Source organism: Equus quagga, chromosome 13 (genome assembly GCF_021613505.1).
Source record: "Equus quagga isolate Etosha38 chromosome 13, UCLA_HA_Equagga_1.0, whole genome shotgun sequence".
Classification (NCBI taxonomy): Eukaryota; Metazoa; Chordata; class Mammalia; order Perissodactyla; family Equidae; genus Equus; species Equus quagga.
The window spans coordinates 38,130,657-38,158,211 of record NC_060279.1 but is presented as its reverse complement, the minus strand read 5'-3'; the positions used below and the strand labels follow the sequence as shown (position 1 = coordinate 38,158,211).

At 35.6% G+C, this 27,555-nt stretch overlaps 1 protein-coding gene across 4 annotated transcripts in view; it reads right to left on the bottom strand.

The window, feature by feature from the left end:
• The window catches only part of ASH1L (ASH1 like histone lysine methyltransferase), a 201,575-nt gene that overhangs the window by 136,213 nt on the left and 37,807 nt on the right, over positions 1 to 27,555 (bottom strand). For all 4 annotated transcript variants that reach the window (XM_046682972.1, XM_046682970.1, XM_046682973.1 and 1 more), the window contains one exon: positions 1,941 to 6,504. In XM_046682972.1, the coding sequence (XP_046538928.1) occupies positions 1,941 to 6,504 (4,564 nt within the window). The remainder of the gene's footprint in view (positions 1 to 1,940; positions 6,505 to 27,555) is intronic.

The window sequence follows — 27,555 nt, the reverse complement described above, 5'->3', positions numbered from 1 at the left end:
TCTGGGTTCTTTCTTTCTTCACAACTCTCTCACCCTTCTCTCTTATGTATTCCCTCTCCTACCACAATGAACCTTTTTTTTTTCCATTGACTTTTTCTAGTATCTAAACTCCTTCCCAGTTCAAGATCCTCAAACACGTTCTTCACTCAATCCTCAGCTTGAGAACCCTGTGGCTTCTCATCCTTCAAGTTTCAACTTTTTATCTTCAGGCCCTAACTAATAACTCTATCTAAATAGGTAACTCCCTCCCCTAAATTATCCATCCTAACACCGTTATATTAACTTGACAGAACTTTTCTCAATTATGCCATTATTTATGTGCTTACCACTCTATTGTTTGTCTTCCTTCACAAAGCTGAATGTTACTGAGGTCAGATATCATGTCTTTACTCTCTACTATATGCCAGCGATTAGAATAGTGCTAGATGTTTTAGAATTCAATAAATAAACGAATGAGTGAATGAATAAACGAACAAGTAGAATTTGTTTACCCAGCTAACTGCTGCTCCTTCATCAGGTGACAGTTCAGAATCACATTCTCAAGGAAGCCTTGCTGAGTTAGGCTTCCATTTCATGTTCTACAGTACTTTATCTTTTTTTATATATACCCTCTAATCAAAATTTTAATGACATTTAATGTGTAATTTTTTTGTTTATTACCCATCTCTTTCACTATAAGTCCCATGAGAATAGTGAACCTGTGTGCCTTATTCCTTATTTTATCACAAGGGTCCACAAAGTAGAATGCCTGGCAGATAGTATTCAATAACTGTTGCTGATTAAATATTTGTCAAAAATTTGTTGAATGAACCTAATTAAAGTTTACGATTTTTTTCCCTCTTTATTACATTGTTAAAAACTAAAGAATCCTAAGCTTCTCCACTAAGATAGCTTTTATTTTTCAAAAGTTCACGAATTATGAAAATCAGGAGCAAAAACTCTTGTCTTTGAGGGCTTTAACATGTCCTCCAATGCACAAGTTTTTAATCTTTTAGGGGAATTATAATGCCAATTTATATCTGTGTGCTTACTATATGCAAATCACTTTGATAAACACTATAATCTCATTTACCTCTCATAACAACCCTACTAATCCCATTTTATAGGAAGAGATATTGAAGCTTAGAGAGTTTACTTAGGGAATCTGATGTAATGTATGGACTTTCTCCTGAAAAATATATACAAGCCTGCATTTCCATAATTTTACTTACAACATGAGAGGTTTTACGGATTTCCTAGAGTTAATTTACAAACCTTAGAGTTGAAATCTCTGATAAAGCACTCACGACTTAGAGATATCTTCCAAATGAATGGGCAATGCTTCTTATTTCTTGTTTCCTACCTTCTTTTCAAGTCTTAAAAGACACTTTCTAGATATTACAAATACATTATGTAGATGTTTCATGTCATTTTACATCTAATTGTAGCAGCTTTTATGAAGATACCTGAAGGTACCTTGCAAAATGAACTCCCTCTGAATAGTAAAATTTTATGAAGTTGATCATTTTGAATGTCTAAATTTTTATTATGAGACATACAGGGTTAACAACATATTCTTCCTGCAACACAGAAGCATTTATAATTACTGAATTAGTATATATTAAAAATCCTGCATAGCCACCAGCAAGTATCTATGAGCCATTTCTTACTAAAGAAATGGTGTAATGGCCTTTTTGCATAAGAAAGACAAATAACTTTTCCTAGTTTCCAAACCTCGAGTGTTATTTGTTCTGATCTCTTCTCAAAATTCAAAATTAATGCAAAGACAGGCCTTCTCACATATATTGAAAATGAAAACTCTGAAGATAACATTTCGAAGTACGTTTATAAAAACAAAATAACAGCAGATTAAAAGTTCAGACATATGTATCAGGCAATCAGTGGGCAAAATAATCCTATTTCTCTAACACAAATAACAAGCAACAAAATAACCCTCTTACCTGTCAAGGTCTGTACTGCCCTTTCGCTGGAAGGCAGCGTCTCCTTTCTGTGAGGCCGATTTAGTGAAGTGTCCTGTGCAGAAAACAGTCCAGGGCTGTCAGTTAATTTCTTCCGGCCACTGGAGTTAGGGTTTGAAACTCTGCAGCTGCCTATTGCACTTGTGAAAAGGTTTGTATGTTCATCACTGCTGGCTGGATCAGAGTTGGGAGTGAATCCTCCAAGGGATAAACTTGGAGAACTTTCTGAACAGTCAATCTGTAAAGGTGTCTGCAATCCCAAGGCCAATGGACTAGACTCTGAAGGCTCTCGGTGGACCCACTGTTCTTCTCTGTTTATTAAGTTTTTTGAAGGAGAGAGATGAGGGCAAGACATATGACAACGGTGCTTTTCCTTATGTTTATATCGCTCTCCAACAGTATCCTTTCCAAATCGATAGCGCTTCAAAGACTCCAGGACGGATCTGGAAGAGCCAGCGTCCATGGAAACCTGGGGTTGCTCAGAAGAACGGTGTTCTCTGTGTTTGTGACGGTGCCTGTGTTTGTGCTCCACCATCCAACCATAGGCCATCTCAGGAGGGACACTAGGGTAGGTACTCATGGAAAGAAGGGGAGTCCTGCTGGTTGTAAGAAAGGCCTCCTGCCGAAGTAGCTTATGCTTTTTCTTATGGTATTTCGTGGGATTGAGAAGTAAATGACCAGCATGCATATAGGAAGGAGGTGGAAGTGGAGTGGTGAAAGAAGGAGATGGAGGAGGTGGATAAAGAGTGGGAGGATACCTTCCATAGTAACCTAATCCTATGGGAGCAGCTGTAAGGGGCGAGGGAGAGTAAGGCATGCCATAAGACGGATAGAATCCAGTACTAGAAAGAGGAAAACTAAGGCTATGCATAAAAGGCATTTCAGCCATTGCCTCCCTCATCTTAGGGGGTCTCCCTCTCTTCTTTTTTAAGTCAGGTTTTCGAATGTAGTGCAAAGGGTCTAAGGGGAAAGAAGGATGTGTATAGAAACTATTAAAGTTGATTCGAAAAATAGTTGGCAGAAGGTCTCGGGGGATAAAATGATGACTTCGATGGGTAATTCGAATTTCACTGAGACGACTTATTAATTCCTCCAGATCTGCAATGAAGTCTGGATCCTGTCTATTTCGGAGTTGTGGATATTTCTTTTTCCGTTTTCGTTTCTGCCTTTTCATCTTGTCATAGCTGAGGTAATCATGATTTCTGCGCTTACATTTATGTTTATGCTTTTCTTTAAGACTGCTTAGGACTGTAGAGGTTTCAGGGGGAATCAGAGAAACATGCTCAAAAGAATGCCGCCTCTTTTTTTGCCCACAAAATTTCTCTGCCCTGTCTGATGTGCTATTATTATCTGTTCCAATTCCACTATCACTGGGAATGGTCTCATCACTATGAGACTCACTAATGGGAGAAGGAGTAGCTTCTTTCAGAGATGTGAGTTCACTCAAGTGAGAAGGCGAATTTGGCAACAAAGTAGGAGGAGATAATCGCCTCCTCCCCTTTGAGGCCTTCTTCATTGCAAGAGTCTGAATCATACTGCCCTGTCTGGAGTGTAAATGCAAATACGGCACTGAACTGGGTTCAACAAAGCCTGCATCACTACTTACAGGGCTCTGACCTCCACTAGTCCCAGAAGACTGAGAGCAAATAGGTGATGGAAGAATCTCAGAACTACTAGCAGATGAAGGCAGTAAAGGGGGAAGGATCTGTCCTAATGCTGACCCAGCTGCCTGCTGAGCTGTTTGCTCAAGAACAGCAAGGCTGGTAGGGCTACCAGAAAGAATGCCATTTAAGACAGTTTTTGGTTTTCGACCCCTCCTTTTTCCTATGTAAATGGTTCCTTTCTTGCTGACATTTATCTGTTGGCCCAATTTAGAGCCAAATGTGGCGGCAAGACTTGACACTGTATTATGGAGTTTAGATTGCACTTTCCCTTTATTACTTGATTCTACAGAGCTTGAAAGAATCTGATTCAACAGTTTCTTTCTTTTTAAAGTCTTCATTTTATTTATTTTGCGGATAATTGTTTTCATTAATTGTCCATTGTTTCTCTTGGTAATTTTTTTATCTGGTTCCATCTCAAGGTCACTCATACTACAGACAGTTGGCCTATGACTGTCATCTAGATCATCTGGATCCTGAAGTTGATCCTCACTCTCAAAGAAATCACTGCTACTTCTATGGTGATCACTTTCAGACTCCAGCTTGCTTGGACTTTCGGTGGCAACAAACGGAGCCACTGATAGTACAGGTGGCTTCATCTTGACTGGAGACCTCATTTGCCTCTTAGGTCTGCCTCTCTTTTTTGGAAAAGGAGACACAGACAGACTTTGTTTGAAGGAAGGAATTTCAATTTCTGGCTGTAAAATTGGGGGTTCTTGTTCTTCCTTAGACTGCAAAGAAAAAACTTTAGAGGCAGGGATTTTTAAAGTCCTTTTAGGTGGACCTTCCAATTGAGGCATCTCCTTGGATTTAGGTCTTCCTCTTTTGGGCTTATAAATATCAGACAAAAGGTCACTAGAGACACACATACTGGAGGATAGTTTGTGAGTAGCAAAAGATTTATGAGATGGTTTTTCACTATCAGTTAAGAGAGCAAGAGATGGAGTTGTGGATTTGCTCAGCTTTGGCAATCGGCGTTTAAGGAAGTCATGATCTACAAATGAAGACGGTCCAATGTTTTTCATAAACTTGGCTGGCTCAGAATTACTATTTGACAGTGAGCTACATGAAACATTTTTAAAAAGCTCTGATCTTTCTAATTCTAGCCCTTTTGGAGACCGGCATGCACTTCTTGCCACCACTTTAGTCCACCGAGGTTTTCTTCCTTTCCTTTTTTTTAATGGCTTGGACTGCAAACTAGTGCTTAGGCTTTCAGCAACTTGGCAGTGTTTGTCGGATGCAGTTACTGCACCAAGTTTTAGAAAGGGCTTATTACTAAATAAACTAGTGAAGTTAACAACTGAAGGGGTAATTGTATGAATACTGGATTCAGAACTCAAACTTGGCTTTTTTCCCAGAGAAGAGCTTATTCTTGGAATATCTATATGTGTAGTTTTTGAATCACTTAGCTCTTTATCAATCCCTTTACATTCAATATTCATGCTATGACCCACGGACCTATGACCAATGTTCAAGTGGGTACTTTCAGAAGAAAACTGGTTCTTTCCAAGAGATTCAGAAATTTCTTCCATCAGTTCTGTGGTAGGACTTAAAAGTAATGGATTAGGAGCCAACTGTGAAGAAGTTTCAGGGGAACTTCTGGTTAAAGGATTAACAGACACAGTAGGTGACGGGGAAGGGAGATTGCTTTCTCCTACTGCACTAAAAGGGGATTTAGCTGCAGATGCATCAGAAGCACCTCCCATTTGAAAGTCCGGAGAAGTGCAATATACGGGAGGTTGCTTTTCATGCTTTGAGGTTTCATAAGACCCCCTTTCACTGGACGAGAAACTGTCTTGCTGAATACAAGTTCCTTCATTAAATATTTCTTTCTCCAAATTAATGATTTCTTTTCGAACTGAGAACTTTTCCAATAGGCTTTCCTTACTCTGCCGTATGACATTCTTCTCAAAAGTTTTGCTGGTGGCATTGTCTTTCAGGGATTCAGACAGTTCCTGACTTTCAAGACTATTGATGTTTGTACTACAAGAAGCCTTAAGTGGTTCCTGAGTGGGGAGCAGTGCTTCGGCTTTAAGGTTTATGGCATCTTTACTGACCAGTCCTGCCATAGGACAACTCACTAGTTTCTTTCCAATGTCCTTATTAACTAATCCCATTGTTGAATTTGTTACAATCTTCTTTGCACAGTCCTTAGCCACTAGGCCAACAGTAGAACCCAGTTTCTTTCCCAAGTCTTTATTAACCAGTCCAACAACAGTGCCAAGTCCTAACTTCTTTCCAGATTCCTTATTCACTAAACCTGGAACAATACCAATTCCTAACTTCTTTCCTGAATCCTTGCTCAGCAGTCCTACTGTAGTGATAGTCCCTGGCTTTTTGCCTAAGTCTTTATTAATGAATACTGCTGTAGTGCCAGTTCCTAGTTTTTTCACAGAGTCCTTACTGACCAATCCTACTGCTGCATTAAACACTGGCTTTTTCCCAGGATCTTTAGTTACCAATCCAACTGCTGTGCTGATAGCTGGTTTTTTAATTAAGTCCTTATGTATTATTCCAGCTACAGAGCCAACGCTTGCTTTCCTGATCAAATCTTTACTAACCAATCCCGCAGTAGTGCCAGTTCCTAACTTCTTCGGTTTTGTCTTGGAAGACTTGGAGGGAGGACAAGTTGCAATGAGCTGTGCCAACTTTTCTGTTACACTCGTTCCTCCATTAAGTAATGCTCTGTCCTTTAAATCAGGATCCCGGCTACCAACAAGAGTAGATGATGTTGCATTAAGGTAATCTGTCATTTCTGAGTGTACTGGAGAAAGCTTCTTAGACAAAGGATTGTTTTCTCCCTGTGAATGAAGATGGATGCTTTCTTCAGATTGGCATTCAATGGCTGCAACATCACCTGCTTTCTTGTACAACTTTGAAGGATCCTAAAATTTGAACAAGAAAAAGGTTTCAGAGAGAGTAAACCTTATACCACTTTAGTTTAGCATTACAATCGAACAAACTAATTGATCACATATCAGATATAAGCCAGGCAATAGTGCTTTTCTAAAAAAACCTAACTAATGTTACACTAATGTCACAGTATGTTAGCTCCTCTGCTGCTATATCAGAGACTATCACGATGTTATCTTTGTTGACTTTCAACCATAGAAACCTATATATTACAGGGTATTTAAAAATATCCCTATGGTATTTTTTGACATTGTTTTAAAGAGGCAAATTAATAGCCTACTTTCACCTTACTTTAGACCAACTAAATACATATTCATATACGAATATACTGTTTTTGAAAAGAGAAATATTGTTAGGTACAATATCCCATGGTCTTCTTTTAAAATAATGCTTCATTGCCTACCTCCTTCATTGATTTCAATGATTTCAAACCAATATAGGACAATCCCTGACCTACTTCCACTCCATTAACTTACTCTCTCTTGAGTGAGCAGTCAAGTTCTCTCTTAATGTGAGACGAATAGAAAAGACAATAAAATACATTCATAGTTTCTTTAAAATGTGTTTTTATATAAAATCTTAGAGTTGAAAGTAACTTTTAAGTCATTAATGTAAACTGCTATGTAATGCATGAATCCTCACTAAATATTTTACAAGTGAACTCATTACTTCACACAAAAGTGTGTTTCAGATAACAAAGTGCTTTTTTCTTTGTTTCAGGATAGATTTTTCTTTTCTTTTCTTTTTTATGATTTTATTTTCCTTTTTCTCCCAAAGCCCCCAGGTACACAGCTGTATATTTTTAGTTGTGGGTCCTTCTAGTTGCGGCATGGGGGACGCTGCCTCAGCATGGCTTGATGAGCGGTGCCATGTCCGCACCCAGGATTCGAACCGGCAAAACCCTGGGCCACTGAGGCAGGGCGCACGAACTTAACCACTCAGCCACGGGGGTGGCCTCTCAGGATAGATTATTTTTATTTAAGTATAACTGACATAGAGTTCTTAACTATAAAATACAAATGAAACACATGAATAAATGTAAAGATATACTATGTATGTGGATAGGAAGACATAAAGATAAGAATGTTCCCTAGCAAATTTGTAAATTTAATGCAATCCCAATAAAAATACCACCAAGATCTCTTTCTGGAATAAGAAAAATTTAACATTCATTGGAAAAAATAGACAAGCAAGAATAGCTAGCAAAATCTAAAAAGAAGAAAAGCAAGGGAATAATCTTTAATATCAAACATTAAATTATTTTTTAAAGCCTCTAATTATTAAAACAGATTGGAACTAACACATGAAAAGACAAAAGAACCAATGGAACAGGAAAGAAAACCCTAAAACAAATTCAAGCATATATGGAAATGTACTGTATGTAAAATGACATAATCCCTACCGAAGGAAATTGGTAATAACTAGAAAAATGCCACATGAATTTAACCACACCTTTTACCAAGGAATCCCAGTTTTAAGAGATCTATCCTGAGATACGCTGGCAAAAAAATAATGTCTGCAGAAAGCTATAAAGAATAAAAATGAACCACTATTTTAATAGCAAACCCTAAAATAATCCAAATGATTATAGGGGACTGGCTAAATAAACCAAAGCATATCTGTACAATGGAGCGCTATGAAACTACAAAAAAAAAATCAGTATCAACGTATTGCTATGGAATGATCTTCAGGTTATACTGTTGAATGAAAAAAGCAAGAATTAGAACAGTGGTTATAATACGCTACCTTTTGTATAAGAACATGGGGATGGAAGAATATGAATATATATATCTGATTATATTAAAAATGGAAAAATGGATGAAAGATTAATGAAAATAGTGACATACAATGGAGGAAACAGGTCTAGAAGTTAGATTTCTATGCATCTGCTTTATGGTTCTGACTTTGCAATTAAGTGTTTTACATATTTAAGAAACAAAATATCACAAAGAAATTTCTAAATTATGAAAACAATGGAAAGAAATACATCTATCAATTAATTATATAACTATATAAAAATAATTTTTAATTACTTTAGTATTTAGACTGTATGTTCTAAAGACAAAAAGATTGCCCATAAAGAAATCTTACATTGCATCCAGGAAGCATGATATTAGTGGTAATACCGGTATAGTTATTTTAAACCTAGATAGATGACTGATAGATATATAGATCAAGTAAGTTACTGTGTGAATGTCATTAGGAACCAAAATTTTGGAAGAAAAAGATGCAATATAAAACCAAAGAAGTAAAAACTCCATAATTTTAAGTTGAAATTAGAAATATATGAAGTCTTTAACACACACATTCATATTTTTTCCTCCTACCTCTATCCAGTGAAACACCTCTATCGAATGAAAAATAAATGACAACCAAGTAGCAACGAACACCTCTAACACTCAAGACTGTGGTCGCTGAATACTTCTTCCCATTAAAATGAATCAGGGCTCCTTGTAGAATGGACTGTTTCCAAATGTTAAATAGGAAATGCACAAGATGATGGGTGTGTATCTCTAGTCTCTTCACTTTGGACAAGTCACTCTACTTTTTTATTTGAATTTTATCATAATAAAATGTTTATTTAAAAAAAATAAATTCTTCCTAAAAGTGAAGTAAAATCTGCCTTTCCATAATTTTCATTTACTGGTTTGAGTCTCACTTTCTTAATTCACACAGAGTAAGTCTAATGTCTCTTCTTCCCAACAGGTTTCCATACATTTGAACTTAGTCAATATATTCAACCTTTAGCCCCAAGCAGTTTCACTTCTTCCTGGTCATTTCCTGACGGACATGTTTCAGCTTGTCAATATTCCTCTTTACATATGACAACTAAAGCAGAACACAATACAACCAAATACTTGATCAACTCAGAATTAAGAGAAGTATCTCTTCTTCTGGATTGGACTCTTATAATTTTGCCCAAGAGGAAACTGGCTTTCTGACAGTCTCACATACAACTGACCTACATTAAGTTTGTAATTAAAGAAATCCTTACATTTTCTTCCCGTCCTATTAAAGAAACAATACTCCCACTTTGTACTTTTACAGTTACTTTCTAAAACTTAAAAATTAAAAGGATTTGTTAAAGTACATTTATATCTGAAAATTATAAATTCCAATTTTAAAACTTACCTTTAAAACTCTGTCTAAACAAATTATGACTATGCACAATAACATGGATAAAGCCCACAAACAACATTGAGTAAAAGGAGCCAGAACCAAACTGTATACTATATAACTCCTTCATATTCAGTTTACAAACAGGCATAACTAATAATCATATTAAAAGTCAGGAAAATGGTCACCCCTGGTGTACGGTAGTAATGGGAAAGGAGTACAAGGAGGTCTTAACGGGTGCTGGTAATGTTCTATTTCTTAAACTGAATGTTAATTACATGGAGTGGTTGAGTTTGTGAAGATTTACTGAGCTGCTACATTTATTTATACACATGTTATACTTCAATAAAAGGTTATTTAAAAAATTCTGTCTAAAACAAAAATAGAAACATACCTAGCTCCCTTAACCTGCTAAAGGACTGTACTCAAATCTGGTTTTTGACCTTTGTCAGAAATAAAAATCTCAGATTAACTAAAATCAGCCTAAAACAGAGTTAGTTTCCCACAGTAAATGGTCTGTGATTAAAGAAAAAGAAAGACATACACAGATAACTTGGTTTTGGTTTCAAAGATCTTTTCTTCCAAATCCTGACATGAGATAAACTGAGAAAATGAGCTAATATTAACAAGATGTTGAAAACTACATGTGGTACTGGTGATATTATTCTCTTACATCTCGAAGAACCCCTTAAAATGACAAATAGTAGTAAGAGATATCATTTTTAAGAGAGCATATTATATATTAGTCAATGAGAAAATATTGTATTAAAACATCCTACTAGGCATATAATTTTTTTCAACATGAAAATAGCTTTATTCCAAATATAAAAGTATGTTCATTAAAAAAAAACGGCAATACTATCATCCATGGAAAAATATTTTTACATGTCAGATATTTCATCAAAAAGGCAGAAATATACTTACTTACATTCTTTTACAAAAATGGAGCCAAAAACACTTGCTGTTTTGTAGCCCACTAAAATTAAACAATACAAAGAAGACATCTTTCTATGTAAATAAATCAAGAGCTAAGACTATCAATTCAACGGTTTCATAATAGTCCATAACTCATAAAATCAACCTCCTTTTGGCTGCTTTTTAAATGGTTTCCAGTGACTTCTTACTATAAATAACACAATGATGAACACTCAATTATATAAATCTTTGCCTACTTGTCCAATTATTTCCTTTAGATAAATTTCTAAAGGTAGAATTGCTACATCAAAGGGTATACACAATAGTTACACATGTTGAACAGGTGTGCACCAAGAAAGATTTTTTTGATGGAAAAAAAGTTTATTATAAAAATCCAGACGGTATAAACACATTTCTGTAACCCAAGATAATACTTTATGACTTGTGATATTCTATATTGTTAGGCAATGATTCTTATGGCAGAAATAACAATAACTTCTGACAATCTTGATTCTGGTAATTTTGAAAGTAAACATTAGACTAACAGTATTCATGTTCATCTTGATGTTGCCAAACCTTGATAATTTGGGGGATGTGGTTATAGCTATCTTCAGAAAATTTACTAGCTCCTGTTTACTGTTCCAATAAACTCGAGTTTTCATTTCAAATGCTATTATTTCTGAGATTACTATTTAGTTCATTTTCAAATGCACTTGTTACTGTCCTGTTTTTATCAAATGGTTATCTGTTTTTGCCCATTTTAAACATTTAAATATTTCAGATGGTTTCAATATTTTCAGTTCTTTGGTTGTAAAGTCTATGTTCATCTATTGACTCTTTCCTTACTGATGGCTTGTATTCTTGTATGGCTTGTAATGTTTTCATATTAAGGTATGTGAGTTTTTTTGGTGAGAGGTAAATGTTCTAGATGTGAAGAAAAGACTTTTTATTCCCATTGTCAGTGTTTAAGATTTCACAACCTATAGACTTATTTTTCTTGCATTTCTGTTTAGATTTCATTTATTACCTTTAGTTTGGAATGTCTTGTCACACAATTTTGCTGGCCATGTATATTTCTTCAGCAGTAAAAGAGCTGTTCAAGGTCTTGGTCCACAATATTTTTCTAATTGTGGAGTCTATCATTTCCAATTCAGAAGAGCCCTTAATATCTTAGAAATAACAGTTCTTTGTTTTTCTCATGTTTCACATATTTTCCCCAATTCCTTAGGTGTCTTTCCACTTCCTATTATTTTTCTTAAAAAGAAGTTAAAATCTTTTACGTTTTCAAGTACACATGAAAAACTGTACAGGTACCTCACATATTCTATCATTTAATCCTCACAACAACCACATGATGCAGTTACTATAATTATCCTCATTAAATAGATTTTAAAAAGTAATTTAGATATTAGATTACCTGCCCATGGTCACTTAACCAGTAAGTGATTGAGGTATGATTTAAACCTAGTCTGACTTCACAGCCAAAACTCTTAACCATTATATTAGATAAAATAGTCTCTTTAGCTTTACAGTTCTGTTTTCATAGCATACTTGGAAAGATAATATCCTCCTAAAGATGACAACTTTCACCACATTTTCAATGAATGCTTTTACTGATTCATTTTGGTTTTCACTTTAAATTATGTATCTATCTTGAATTTGTAAAATATAATCCGTGGGTAGACAAGTAGTTTTTACCTAAAATTTTGTCCATTGTTATGAGTTTCTCCATTACTCCTTTCATCTTCACTGATTTGAAGCACATTTATCACATACTTCTATTCATATCTGGGTCATTCTCTAAGCTCTCCATTTTGCTTCATTCATATTTATGTTTATTCCTGAGCCTAATACAATATACTGATAGTATAACTTTATATGTTTAATACTTGAAATAACTTTTTCCTTTCTGTATTCCTATAGAAATTCCTTGATTATTTTATTTATAACATTATTGGGACACATCACATACCATAAAATTGCCTTTTAGAGCACAAATTCAATGGTTTTTGATATACTCACAGTTATACAACCATAACCACTAATTCTAGAACATTTCATAAAGCTCCCTGGTTATTTCTGCATATGTATACTTCCAGATGACCTCAAGATCTATTTGAAGTTTTAAAAAACTCCAAATGGCTTTAACTTTGTATATTAATATAGAGAAAAAAGATATCTCAACATTAACTTTAGCTCTACAATAACAAAGTAAATTTATCTATTAAGTCAAGGTTTTTGGTGTTACTGGATATTTATAATTTTATTCATATAGATACTAAACACTTGCTGTCAAGTTTCTTTCTATTTCATAAATCCTGCTGTTACTTCTGCAAATAAATTTTGTTATATCTTCTAACTCTAAACTGATAGCATTCAAGAATACTAATTTTTTTTTTTAAAGATTTTATTTTTTTCCTTTTTCTCCCCAAAGCCCCCCAGTACATAGTTGTATATTCTCAGTTGTGGGTCCTTCTAGCTGTGGCATGTGGGACGCCGCCTCAGCATGGCTGGATGAATGGTGCCATGTCCGTGCCCAGGATTCGAACCAACGAAACACTGGGCCACCTGCAGCGGAGTGTGCGAACTTAACCACTCGGCCACGGGGCCGGCCCCACTAATTTTTTTTTTTGAGGAAGATTACCCCTGAGCTAACATCTGCTGCCAATCCTCCTTTTGTGCTGAGGAAGACTGGCCCAGAGCTAACCTCCATACCCACTTTCCTTTACTTTTATGTGTGGGACACCTGCCACAGCACGTCTTGACAAGTGGTACATATGTCCACACCTGGGATCTGAACCAGCGAACCCTGGGGCTGCCGAAGCTGAACATGTGAACTTAACCGCTGAGCCACCGGGAGGGCCCCTGCTAATGATTTTATTTACTTTATAATCTTGAATTCTTGCTTCATGAGGAATTCACTTTTTCAGCAATTAGTTAAGCACCTACTGTTTAAGTACTAAAATAACACCAGTGGGGGAAAAACAATCTCTTTCACCATGGAGATTTCATTCTAATGCAAGAGAGGGGTAGAGGCAATCAAAAGATAAGCAAAATATTCAGTACATCAGATGGTGAAACATGCTATGGAGAAAATCAGAGCATGGAAAGAGAAGAGGAAAAACCAGGGCTGGAAAGGTTGACAATATTAAGACAGATTGTCAGAAAAGTCCTGATTGAGAAGATTATATATGTGCTCACAGAACCGCAGGGAAACAGAGAAATGGGGGTCAGAGCTAGAAGATAAAGTGGAATCAAAGTAGGGTTTTTTTAAATGTGGAAAACAATGGCATCTTTTTATTCTCAAAAGAAATACAGCAGGGAAAGATGATGAAATGCCACATACTCCTGAAGTTTAATACATGTGTGTATGTAAATGTATAAGATCTAGACAGCCACCCGATTCTAATGGAATTTATTGAATCATTCACCCTCTGATGTGAAATGCTATATTTCTCATGTACTAAATTCTCATACATACTTGGTTGGGTCTATTGCTAGATACTCCATTCTGAGTCATTGATTTTCTGTCTAGCTGTGTACCACTACCACAATTTTCTAATAATTTCAACTTTCTTTTATTATCCAATGAGTCTGATTCCTATATATTATTGTTCTTTTCAGAAACGTCTTGGCTACTCTTGCTTATTTTTCCATATAAACTTTACAAGAAACTTATCTAGTGCCAAAAAATATCTATTATTTTAATTTTGATTGTTAAATCTGGAAATACACTAAAGGAGTGAAAGGAAGGACTTGAACAGATATTTGTACACTGATGTTCACAGCAGCATTATTCACAAATAGCCAAAAGGTGGAAGCAGATGAATGGTAAACAAAATGTGGTATATACACACAATGGAGTATTATTCAGCCTTAAAAAGAAAGAAAACTTTGAAACATGATACAACATGGATGAACCTCAAGGAGATTATGCTAAATGAAATAACCCAATCACAAAAAAGACAAATATTATATGATTCTACTTATATGAGGTACCTAGAATAATCAAATTCATAGAGACAGAAAATAGAATGGTGGTTGCCAGGGGCTGTGGGGAGAAAGTAACAGGGAGTCACTGTTTAATGAGTATAGAATTACAGTTGGGGAAGATTGAAAATGTTCTGGAGATGGATAATGATGACAGTTTCACAACAATGTGAATGTACTTAATGTCCACAGAACTGTACATGTAAAAATGTTTAAAAAGGTAAATTTGATATTATGAATATTTTACCTAAATAAAAAAATTCAGGGGTAAGTTTTGGTAGAATTGACATCTTCACGATGCCTTCTTATTCAAAAACATTTTAGGCTTTTCTATTTGCTCAAGACTCAGTAGTGCCTTGAAGCCTTCTTCATATAGATATTAAGCCTGATAGTAAAGTTTATTTCCAGTTATTTCTTCTCTTTCATAATGGAATCTCTTCTTGCATTTTATCTTCTAGTTATTTGTATATTATATGAAGTCTACTGATGTCTCATTTATTCTCTGTCAATCACCTCACTGAATTCTCAAAAGTTTTTTGACTGATTCTCTTGGGATTTCAAGGTAAACAGCATCATTTGCAAATAACAATAATCTTAATTACTTTTTCTATTTTTATCCTCTTAATTTCATTAACTAGTAACTACCATTATTAAATAACAGCGATGACAAAGGGCATCCTTTTCATCAGCTACATTCTCATGAGAATGCCCTGATGTCCCGTCCTGAAGCGTTATACATATATGTATACAAATATGTACGTACACACACTCATCGATATTTCTACATACATTACATATTTGCACATATTTATATTTTACACATTAAGGAAATATCTATTTATTTTCTTTTTTAACTGTCAGTATAACTAACTCTGGTAGCAGATTTCCTAGAATTGTATTCCCTTGCATTCCTGGGGGCAAACACAACTCATAATGGCACATAGCTCACAGTCAGGATACAGAACAGTTCCATCACGAAGAGATCGCCTCTGCTGTCCATTTATAATGCACAGTTCTCTTAATGTGCTGCTGAGATCATATGCTGATATTTAGCATTTTGCATCATTACGCCTAAGTATGAGGATAAGAAAATTTTAAATCCATATTCTTTAACTCAAAAAAGTATAACTGAAGTCAGAGATTGCCAGCCTTAGCTATCGGTTGTTAATGACGCGAATACCTTAAGAAAACAAGCACAGAGCTATCATGACATTCTGCAAAGTGAGTATTTACAAACTTATTTCCATAAAATGTAAAGCAAATCTATTCTGTATCTTGCCAAATAACACTGAGATACACTTAAACCTTTTCACTAAGACAAGCAAAAGACTTTGTTTTGACATTCAAACATTTACTAGTTCCAAGGATTGATTTGTAACCTTAAGACTAAAATGAAGTCATTATAGAACTGTTTACTTACATAAAAGGTAAGTTCTTACAACTAAAAATTATAAATGTTTATTCTTGATTAGTGGTATCAATAATAGTAATATACCATTGATTAATTCAACAAATATAAAAAAGACTGTGTGTAGTCCTCCTTGTATATGTATTTAAAAGTTAGCAAAGTGAACCGTACCCATATTCAGAAGAATTTGAATTTTTGCTCAAGTAAGATTATTTTGTAGTTTCCCTTCTTTGTGCTATCTTTGTTAAGGCTTTAGGATTAACATAATGCTTGCTTTCCTTCCTTTCCGATGCTCTGAAAACATTTACATAATTTTGAAATGATCTGTTTCCTGAAGGTTTTACAGAATTAAACCAAAGCCATTTGGACGAGGATTTGGGGGCAATACCTAGTGGCTTTTGAGAGACTTCTCTATTATATTTATGATGACTGGTCAGTTAAAATTTGCTATGGGGGCTGGCCCCGTAGCCGAGTGGTTAAGTTTGCGCGCTCTGCTTCGGCGGCCTGCAGTTTGGTCAGTTTGGATCCTGGGCAAGGACATGGCAGTGCTCATCAGGTCACGCTGAGGTGGCGTCCCACATGCCACAACTAGAAGGATCCACAACTAAAATATACAACTATGTACCGGGGGGATTTGTGGAAAATGAAGGAAAAATAAAATCTTTAAAATGACTCTGCACTGAGAAATCAAAGAATTAAATATTAAAGATTATTATAGTTAAAGAAAATTATTTTTTTTTGGAAGATTAGCCCTGAGCTAACATCTGCTACCAATTCTCCTCTTTTTGCTGAGAAAGATTGGTTCTGAACTAACATCTGTGCCCATCTTCCTCTACTTTATAGGTGTGACGCCTGCCATAGCATGGCTTGATAAGCAGGTCCACGGGTAGGATCCAAACTGGTGAACCCCACGCCGCCAAAGCAGAGCACATAAACTTCACCACTGTGCCACTGGGCCAGCCCATAAAGAAAATGATCTTTTCTTTAAAAGAATAACTTTCACCCATGTTTTCATACTTATTTGAATATAATTGAGCAGATGAATTTCTTATGACTTTCTTTGAACTTCTACTGTATCTGGAGTAATTTGCCCTTTAGCACTAATTATTTTGCATATTCTTTTTTTTTTTTTTTTAAAGATTGGCACCTGGGCTAACAACTGTTGCCAATCTTCCTTTTTTATTTTTTTATTTTTTATTTTTTTTAAGGATTGGCACCTGGGCTAACAACTGTTGCTAATCTTTTTTTTGGTTTTTTTCTGCTTTATCTACCCAAACACCCCTCCCTGCCCCCGTACACAGCTGTATATCTTAGTTGCAGGTCCTTCTAGTTGTGGGACGCCGCCTCAACGTGGCCTGACGAGCAGTGCCATGTCCGCGCCCAGGATCCGAACCCTGGGCCGACGCAGCAGAGCATGCGAACTTAACTACTCGGTCACGGAGCTGGCCCCTATTTTGCATATTCTTGTTTTCTCTCATTTTTCTCTATTTCTAGGTTGGACTTGTTAATAAATGAAATTTTATGTTTCATTTTCCCCCCCAAAGAACTACTCTTTGTATAGCTATTGCCTTTGTTTTCTACTTCATTTCCGCCTTCAGGTTTCTCAAACACTCAGGATTATTTTCTCTTGCTAACTACTGAGTTGAATGATTTATTCCATTTGTTTTCATTCTTTCCCCTTTAATAAATATTTAAAAGTATCATCCCTTTAAATATAGCTTTACCTGAGAACTAAAAATTATTTTATTTTCTAGAAATTCTGAGATTCCAGAAATTTCCAGAATGTAATGTCTTTTTGTTGTCTGCTTTAATTAGTTTCTAGTTTTACTGCACTGTAATCAGAGAATATTGTTTTTACTTTTTCTGGTAGCTTACTGTATGTTCAATTTTTGTGAGCATCCATGAATTGTGTACCCTTCAAATTCAAATGTTGAAGCCCTAACCTTTAATGGGACTGTATTTGCAGACAGGGCAATGAGGTCATAAAGGTAACAGTCCTAATCCAATAAAAATAAACTCCAAATAAGAAGAGGAAAAGAGCCCAGAGACCTCTTTTTCTGCACACACAGAGAAGAGGCCTTGTGAGGACACAGCAAGAAAGCGGCTGTCTCTAAGCCAGGAAGAGAGCCCTCACCAAAAACCAAGCCTGATGGCACACTGATCTTGGATTTCTAGACTCCAGAATCGTGACAAAATAAATTTGTTTTTAGACCACCTGGTCTGTGATATTTTGTTATGGAAACTCTAGTAGCATAACACACCATGATATTTTGTTACACTTTGACCTTTCACAGCCTAAACAATTTTTTTTCCTATGTGGACTGTGCTTATTTTTTTGTTACATCTAAAAATCTGGAACATGTATATACCTATTCTAGAGAAATTACAAAGAACAACTTACAATATACTTAGTCTTCAGTATTCGCTGATTCTCTACTATTAGCAGTAATTAAATTAGCACACTCTTCTTGTCCCTGCCTCACCATCCAATTATATTTATCAATTTTTTTTACTGTATTATATGTTTTATCAACTTTAAATGACACTGTCTGACCCCCACTATAATAAATGAAGAAATCAATATATAAACTACTCCATTTTCTCCTCATTTGCCCAATTTTTATTATTTTACAAAATCAGGAACAGTCCTTTTTTTTAGTCATTCCATTCATCTTCCGGTTGGCTAACAAAAAGATTGAAGATTGTCATCGGGAGTTTCTTGAACAATGAGAAACATACTCTCTGAATTCAAGTGTTCAAAAACATTTGTCAAACACGATTTTGGTACAGATGAACTGTCTAATTTGATGACATTAAAGACATTGGTCCACTGTTTTTTGGTTCTGAATTTTGATGCTGAGAACATCTTGAATTTAACCCTCCAGAGGTGACTCAATTCTTTGACCTGGCTCACAAAGAGATTCTTAGCAAAGTCTAATAATGTAACTATTGTTTCTAGGACAAACATTCTATATCAACATTATATGGGACCTTGGGGCCAGCCCCGTGGCCCAGTGGTTAAGTTTGTGCGCTCTGTTTTGGCGGCCAAAGGTTTTGATGGTTTGGATCCTGGGTGTGGACGTGGCATCACTCATCAGGCTATGCTGAGGTGGCATCCCACATGCCACAACAAGAAGGACCCACAACTAAAAATATACAACTATGTACCAGGGGGCTTTGGGGAGAAAAAGGAAAAATAAAATCTTAAAAAAAAAAAACTACATGGGACCTAATGAGCCCTTTCAATCTATATACTGACATTTTCTATTATTTCTGAAAATGTCCTTACATTATGCCTTTAAAAGTTGGTCTAAATCAAACTTTCTGCCTTCCTCTTTGAAGATACCAATTATACACATGTTGTATTTCTCTCCCTTTTTCCCATATATATCACACCGCTCCCATCCTTTTGAACTTTGTTCATTTCCACTTTGTTCCTTTTCCCCCACTTTTTCACATGTGCTTTTAATTTCACTTTTATGTGACTTTTTTTCTCCTACTTGTCTCCCAGGGTGCCTTCAGATGTCTCATCTGTTTTCTGTGCTGTTGTATTGTTGTTTCATCCTTAATTCTTTTTATAAAGGTGACTGTCTTTATAATTTCCAGCAAAATATTTGAAAACAGTATCTTTGTCACACTTGCAATCCATTCTGCTAAAACATGTCACATGTCACTGTTCAGAACAGCGCTTCCTGAATTGACAGTTATTTTCTTTCAGCATGTGAGGATATAATTCTTTTATTTCCTAACCTTTCTTTGGTTATGTTTAACGACCTAATATTTGTTTAACTGTCATTCCTTTGTCTAATTCTCACTGTTTTAGATTTTTTCTTCGATATTCTACAGATTCACTAAGATGTGTCTCAGTGTAGACACAGCTTTATCAATCCGTCTCCAAACTTGTCCTTCATGAATAATAAATTCTGGAAAATTAACCTTCACATGTTACATCTCCTCAATTATTCTTTGGAACTCCAATTAGAACATACTGGACCTCCTATTATGATCCTTTATCTTCTTTGATTCTTTCTAGCAAATAATATTTGACATCTCTGGCTTTGCTACATTCTAGGTAGTTTTCTCGATGCTCTTTTCCAGTACACTATTCTTTCCACAGCTGTGTCTAAATGGAATGCTCAAACTATTATTCACTGGGCTTTTGCATGCGTGTGAGGGAGATTTGCCCTGAGCTAACATCCATCGCCGATCTTCCTCTTTTTTTTTTCCTTTAACTTGAGGAAGGTTAGCCCTGAGCTACCCATCTGTGCCAATCTTCCTCTATTTTGTATGTGGGATGCCTCCACAGCAAGGCTGATGAGCGGAGTAGGTCTGTGCCCAGGATCCGAACCCGCGAACCTGGGCTGCCAAAGCAGAGTGTGAAGAACTTTAACCACATGGCCACAGGGCTGGCCCTGCACTGGGTTTTTAAATGTCAATGAATACATTTTTCATCAAGAAAATATACTTTTCATAACTAGAAAGTATATTTCATTGACTTCTTTTGAAAATCTGTCAGGTCATTTTTTAAAAGCTTGTTCTTAAAGACTCCCTTAAGTCTTTAATCATTTCAAATACAGTTACTTTATATCCTTTATCCAACAGTTGTATTATGTGAAATTCTTGTAGAATTTAATACTGCTATTAGTCATATGTGCTGACTGCTGTTGCTCATGATGGATAATTTTCTTGTTTTTTTTACTTTTAATTCTGAGGGGTTTGTTTTGTTTGTTTTCTTGCTGAGGAAGACTTGCCCTGAGCTAACAGCTGTACCAATATTCCTCTACTTTGTATGTGGGTTGCTGCCACAACATCACCACCAATGAGTGGTATAGGTCCTTGGCCAGGAACCAAATCCAGGTTACTAATGCGGAGCACACTAAATTTAACTACCAGGCCACAGGGCCAGCCCCTCTGAGCTCTTCTTAATAGGTGCTTCACTGAGGGTAGAGACCCTGAAGAATTCTAGTTCCAACTTCCTACCTTCTGTGGGCTTAGAGTAAAATGTAGGTAAGTTTTACATTATTCTCTGGATAGGGGTAATTTTTCTGGGAGAAAAGTAACAAGAAATATAAAAAGAAAATACTTGAGATGTAGCTTTTAAAAAATAACAAAAAGAAAAAAATCTCAAAATAAACATGAGCAAATCTATAAACAGAATTCAAATCAGAGAACAGCAGAACAAGAAAAAAATGTTCAAACTCAATAGTAAGGGAAAAAATATATGTTCAAAAATAGGAATTTCATATTTTGCCATTATTATGAGTGATTGCCAAGAAGTGCAGGAGAATAAAGAAAATAAATGAGATCTCTATAAATATATTCACAGAATCCAATGAAAAGACAAGCTACAAACAGGGAGAAAGGAAAAAAATAAAAATTACTAAAATATTTTTAAATATCTCCTTTTAAAAGATATTATGAATTATACTTGAAGGCAGATTTTTACCAAGTCTGGCTTCAGTCTCAGGAAAGCCCAACAACTAAATGCTTACTTCCATGTTATTTCTGGTATCACAAAACTTGTGAGTAATCAACATGATAGAATAGATTTCTACCAATTATAATCAGTTTAACATTGTCAGTAATGCAAATAAAGCATCTCACTTGGATTTACGGTATTATTTGAATATTCACTTTCGAATAATGGTAAGCATTCTACTTGAAACATGAAGAATTTCCTTATGAGCAAGATGTGTTGACATTTAATAAATAAGTTGAGGTACATGTATTAATGCATAAGTGAAATGCTGAAATAGTTCTTATAAAAGCTGTTAATTTCATGTTCTAAAACAAGAACTATCAAATAGTTAAATAATCAGGAAACAGACTGATAATATAAATACTAACAGTCTGTTACCTAGATTAGTATGAACATTATCTGAAGATGAAGTAAACAAATGCTAATAAAATTTAAATAATCATATAAGACAGAATAACAAGAACTGCATTTATATCATAATTCTAACCTTTTAGTACACTAAGCTAAATAACATTAAACATACCTGTAAGTGAAATATTGTACTCTCTTTAATCCTTGAGTTTTTCAAGAAAATTCCTATTTGAGAATTCTTAACCTTGTGTGAAAATTAATTAAAAGCAAAATGTCAACTTAAATCAAAATTTCACAAGAGAGAAACTGCACAATATACCATCTTTATCCAAATTAAATCAACTTTGATCTGGACATAATAAGGAATAGTATAAAAAAGGAAGAAAAAGTTAGAGGAAAACAAAACATCTAAAACAAGGGCTGTTCTGACTCCACACAAAAAAATTAAATGCCTTAAGACGTCTTTATGGATATAATTCGTGAGGTCTAAAATTTGAATAAGCTTTCTGAAGTGTTTCTACAGACTGCTAATCCTTTTCAGTAGCTGATGACAAAAAATTTTTGAGATTTGCCCAAGTTACAAAGTTCCTTTGAGAAAACATTTTACTGAAAAACTTGTTTGTAAATCTCATTCTGCTGTGAAAATGTTAACGATATGATTAAGTATGCTACTTCTGTATCTTGCACATCAGACATTTATATATATAAAAACATGCATGCTTGACAGCACAGGCTGATAAACAAATTTACACTTCTCCTTTGACTGTTTGCCAAAAGATTCCTGCATCTCACACTCCCTAAGAGAATGCATCTGGCTGAAAAACACTGTATAGAATGGAAAAACAGTAAATAAAAGAAATATAAGTTAAATGATTGTTTAATTGATACTGACAGCAGAACAAACATAGTGAAGACTATGAGTGATTTGGGAATCATAAGAATAGTATGTTTTGCTCAAACTTGGTGTTTAGAGAATTATAACATAGAATTTCAGTTATAGAATTATTCTCTGTAAACAGAAATACCATAGGCTATTTTCATCATTCTTGTTATACTAGAGATTTTTGAAATTAACTTTCCATGTACTTAAATTAATGACACAGGGAGGGCTGGCCTTATTACATGTTTTTTTTTTTTTAAAGAATGCTTGGACAAAGGAAAGCTTCAACGTTACACTATAGAAAACAATACTGACACAGGAAAACTCACTCAAATTAGTTTACTGGAACCCAGTGGAACAGTGATATGCCTTAGGAGTACATATATTCTCTACATGATACCTGCTGGAAAGTTCCTCCTATCCTTCTATTATGTAGCAGATATTGCAACTAGTGTACATGCAATGAAAGCTGAGATGCAGATGGAAGTTCTCAGACAACTTCATCATCTTGTAAGCCAATTACCCACTCCTTCACTGTGATGTTTGTAGATAAAAGGTTTATGGAGAAGCTTGGAGGTTGCCACTCCATCCTGACAAGTAAAAAGCTGAACAAACTGAAAAATCAACAACTCTTCTCAGATGCATAATAGAAGTGAGGTCACAGCACAAACTACCACCCTCAAAACTGGAGTGATTGACAGAGAATCACAATTTACCAAAGAAACCCATGAGCTGAAACCTTGGTGGGAACCAGGGCCAGGGCAGGGAAGCCTGAACTGTAACCGACAAATTGCTGCAGGCTCAGTGTAGACAAGTCTTGAGAATTGAAAACTCCAGGAGGACTTGGTCACTGGGATCCCCCACACTTTTCTGAGTTTTAGTTCCCAGATCTCTATCAGGTTCTCACAATGAGAAAAATCCCTCCTTGCTTCCAGCAGGTGGAGAAGAAAAGGAACCATTTTGAACTATGTCAGACCATTCTGTTCTTACACAATGTCTGCCCTCAGGGGAAACTATTAACCAGAGCCTAAACTGCTGGGATTTAACAAAGCCTAACTGATCTAGGGGAAGACAAATATCCAACCCACATAAGAAGGGAGGGGGAAACTGAGAAGCATTTGTGAAATTCACAGTCTAGAGGTACAGGCTCACTAAAAGACTGAGACCTAATCACAGCACTAAGAGAACACTTTCCCTCCTCTCATACCTTATCACCATGGTACTACAGGTCTATTTATAGCAGTTCTTTTTACCTAGTACATTATGACCAGCTATCAAGAAAAAATTACAAGACATACTAAAAGACAAAAAATGCAATTTGTAGAGACAGAGAAATCATTAAATCCAGACAGATATGATAGGGATGTTAAAAGTATCAGAATGGAAATTTATAATAATTATGATTAATATGCTAATGGTTAAAGTAGACAGCATGTAAGAACAGACGGGCAATGTAAGCAGAGAGGTGGTAATTCTAAGAAGGAACCAAAAAGAAATGCTAAAGATCAAAAACACCTGGGCTGGCCCTGTGGCCGAGCGATTAAGTGTGTGTACTCCACTTTGGCAACCCAGGGTTTCACAGGTTTGGATCCTGGGTGCAGACATGGCACCACTCATCAAGCCATGCTGACACAGGGTCCTACATAGCACAACCAGAGGCCCTCACAATTAGAATATACAACTATGTGCTGGGGGGCTTTGGGGAGAAGAAGAAGAAGGGGAAAAAAAAATCAAATATTGGCAACAGATGTTAGCTCAGGTGCCAATCTTTAAAAAAAAATTCACAAATGAAGAATGCTATTGATGGGCTTATTAGCAGACTGGACACAGCTGAGGAAAGAATCTCTGAGTTTGAGGATATCTCAAAGGAAACCTCCAAAACTGAAAAGCAAAGAGAAAAAAATTGAAAAAACAGAAGAGAATAACCAAGAACTATGAAACAACAAATGGTGTTAACATCACACAATGGAATACCAGAAGGAGAAGAAAGAGAGAAAGAAACAGAACTATTTGAAATAATGACTGAGAATTTCCCCATACTAATGTCAGACACCAAACCCACACACCCAGAAAGATCACAGAATACTAAGCAGAATAAATGCAAACAAAACAAACCACAAAACTACACCTACACATATCATTTTCTAACTACAGCAAATCAAAGATAAAGAAAAAATCCTGAAAGAAGCCAGAAGAAAAAAACAATTAGAGAAGAGCAAAGATCAGAATTACATCCAACTTCTCAGAAACCACACAAGCAAGAAGGGAGTGGAGTGAAACATTTAAAGTGTTGAAAGAAAAAAACCACCAAGCTAGAATTCTGTACCCTGTAAAATTATCTTTTAAAAGTGAAGGAGAAATAAAGACTTTCTCTGACTATGAAAATTGAGGGAATTTGTTGCCAGTAGACATGGCCTTGCAAGGTATTACAAGTTCTTTGCAGAGAAGGACAATTATATAGGTCAGAAATTGGGATGTACATAAAGAAAGGAAGACCACTGGAGAAGGAAAAGGTGAAGGCAAAAGAAAAAAATTCTGGGGCCGGCCCGGTGGTGCAGTGGTTAAGTTCGCACGTTCTGCTTCTCGGTGACCCAGGGTTCACCGGTTTGGATCCCAGTTGCAGACACGGTACTGCCTGGCAAAAGCCATGCTGTGGTAGGCATCCCATGTATAAAATAGAGGAAGACGGGCATGGATGTCAGCTCAGGGCCAGTCTTCCTCAGCAAAAAGAGGAAGATTGGCAGTAGTTAGCTCAGGGCTAATCTTCCTCAAAAAGAAAAAGAAAGAAAAAGAAAAAAATTCTGTTTTTCTTATTCTTAACTGATCTAATACATAAGTTTGTTTAAAATAATAATAGCAACAATGTATTTGATAATGTATGATTATGTGTGTGTGTGTGTGTGTGTCTGTATATCCTTATGTGTAAGTGAAATGAACAACAGCAATGATATAAGGGACAAGAGAGGAGAGGGAGGAATTTGGATTATTTTGTTGTTATTATAAGGTACAGTGTTATTTGAAAATGGACTTGGATTAGTTGTAAATGTATACTGCTAGGACAACCACTAAAATATGTAAAGAAAAAGTTTGTGGACAAATGTTTCCCAAATGATTGTATGAAACATAAGTTACTCACAAAACTATGTTGAAACTAGAAACATAAGGCAAGAATCTTAAGTCTGCTTCTGAAAATACTGAGAAAACATCTTCAAGAAATGTATAAAGCTTCATTTTGTGGCACATAATCAAAAGAGAACCAAAACATATGAGAACAGGTGGAGAAAATCCCTAAACGAAAATATTAAAGAAAATTTGACATATGGATAATTAAGTCAACCATTTTAATAGAAAATTACCAAATATTTTCTTTGCAAAAACAGACTACTATGGTCTTTTCTTAAATTACAAAACCATTAGGTGCAGCACTTGAACTGTATATTCCGGATTGAAGCCCAAACTCTAAGCTCATTCTCATTATACAATATTGCCCCTCTTATGGTCAAGAGTCAACCAAAACATGTTACTAGAAGTTGTTTAATTCCTTCAGAGAATCTTATGATAAAAGAATAGCAATATAACATGGAAATTATTATGTGATGCGAACTCTCACCAGCAAAGAGCTCTTCCTGCCATTTAATATAATTTAAGGAACAATCATAAAACGCCAATCTGTCCCAGGTATCAACAGCAGAGGAAGTCTTTAGAGTCTTCTTTATACCAATTTTACTCCTTAAGTGAAAAAATCACCACCATGGCACATATCCAACTTAATCTATAGTCTTTCTCTCGGGATTTCTCCCCCTAAATCCCTGACTAATTGGGAAAGAGGTGAAATTTAGAACTACATATCAAGTGATTTTGACTCACAAAGTGACGTCAAACAGGAAACTTCTCTTTCATCATGTATTCAACCATTTCTCCCTATTACTGAAGTTCCATATAAGCTCCAGGTTTTGTCATTTCAACATCTGGAGACTTGAATTCTGTCTCCCCAAGTCTTCATCCATTTCTATGCAGCTGTATCTCAGAATTAATTAGCAATGTGCACTTATGGAGCAGTCTGTATGTGCCCATCTCTGGAGTGATTTACAGTCATTAGAATGAAATAACAGATAAGAACAGACAACTATAAAAAGCAGCATGTGAATTAGCAAGTCAACATAATGATATTTAAGCTTAATTCTCTGGGACTAAGGAAGCCATGCCTTCTATCAATTTGATTCAATAATGACTTTTTCCATTAGTAAGATCAAAATGAAATGAGATACATTCACATTCACTATACCTCATTATGTATCTTCACTATACCTCATTATGTACACAATTACAACAAACCACAATGCAGACTCAAGCAGATATCCCTAACATTCTATACTTTGAGAAAAAGTGAAGTGCTCAGTCAGCCAAATGCAGCACTGACTGCAGAAGTTTTTACTACAAATGAAAGCAAGAATTGAGGATGAACCTGATGAAACTAATTATGGTAGTTTTAATCTTCCTAGTACATTCATAGCAGGGGCTGCACAGTGCAATAGAAGGGATCTGCTTTTCCCCTCCATTTATGGGAGCATATGCTTCCATAATGGACATTATTTTAGGAAGAGTGGCACCTTGTTTTGTCTCTAAGGCTTGGGAGAGATTGTGGCTGCCCCCTTAGCTATCTGTTTAGTGTATGAAAAGGGAGAAAAGAAGGCTTTACTGAAATGTGAAGATCCAGGAGAATTTGCATAATAACTACTTCCAAGGAGAGGCTGGGCTCTGTGCCAACTGTTCTCTTCTTCTCTACTACCAAATAACTCTAGCTCAAGCAGCTTCCAAAGTAAACAATATGAAAGTAAAACAACAGAACTCCATTCAAAGCAGGACCTGGAGATACCTATATA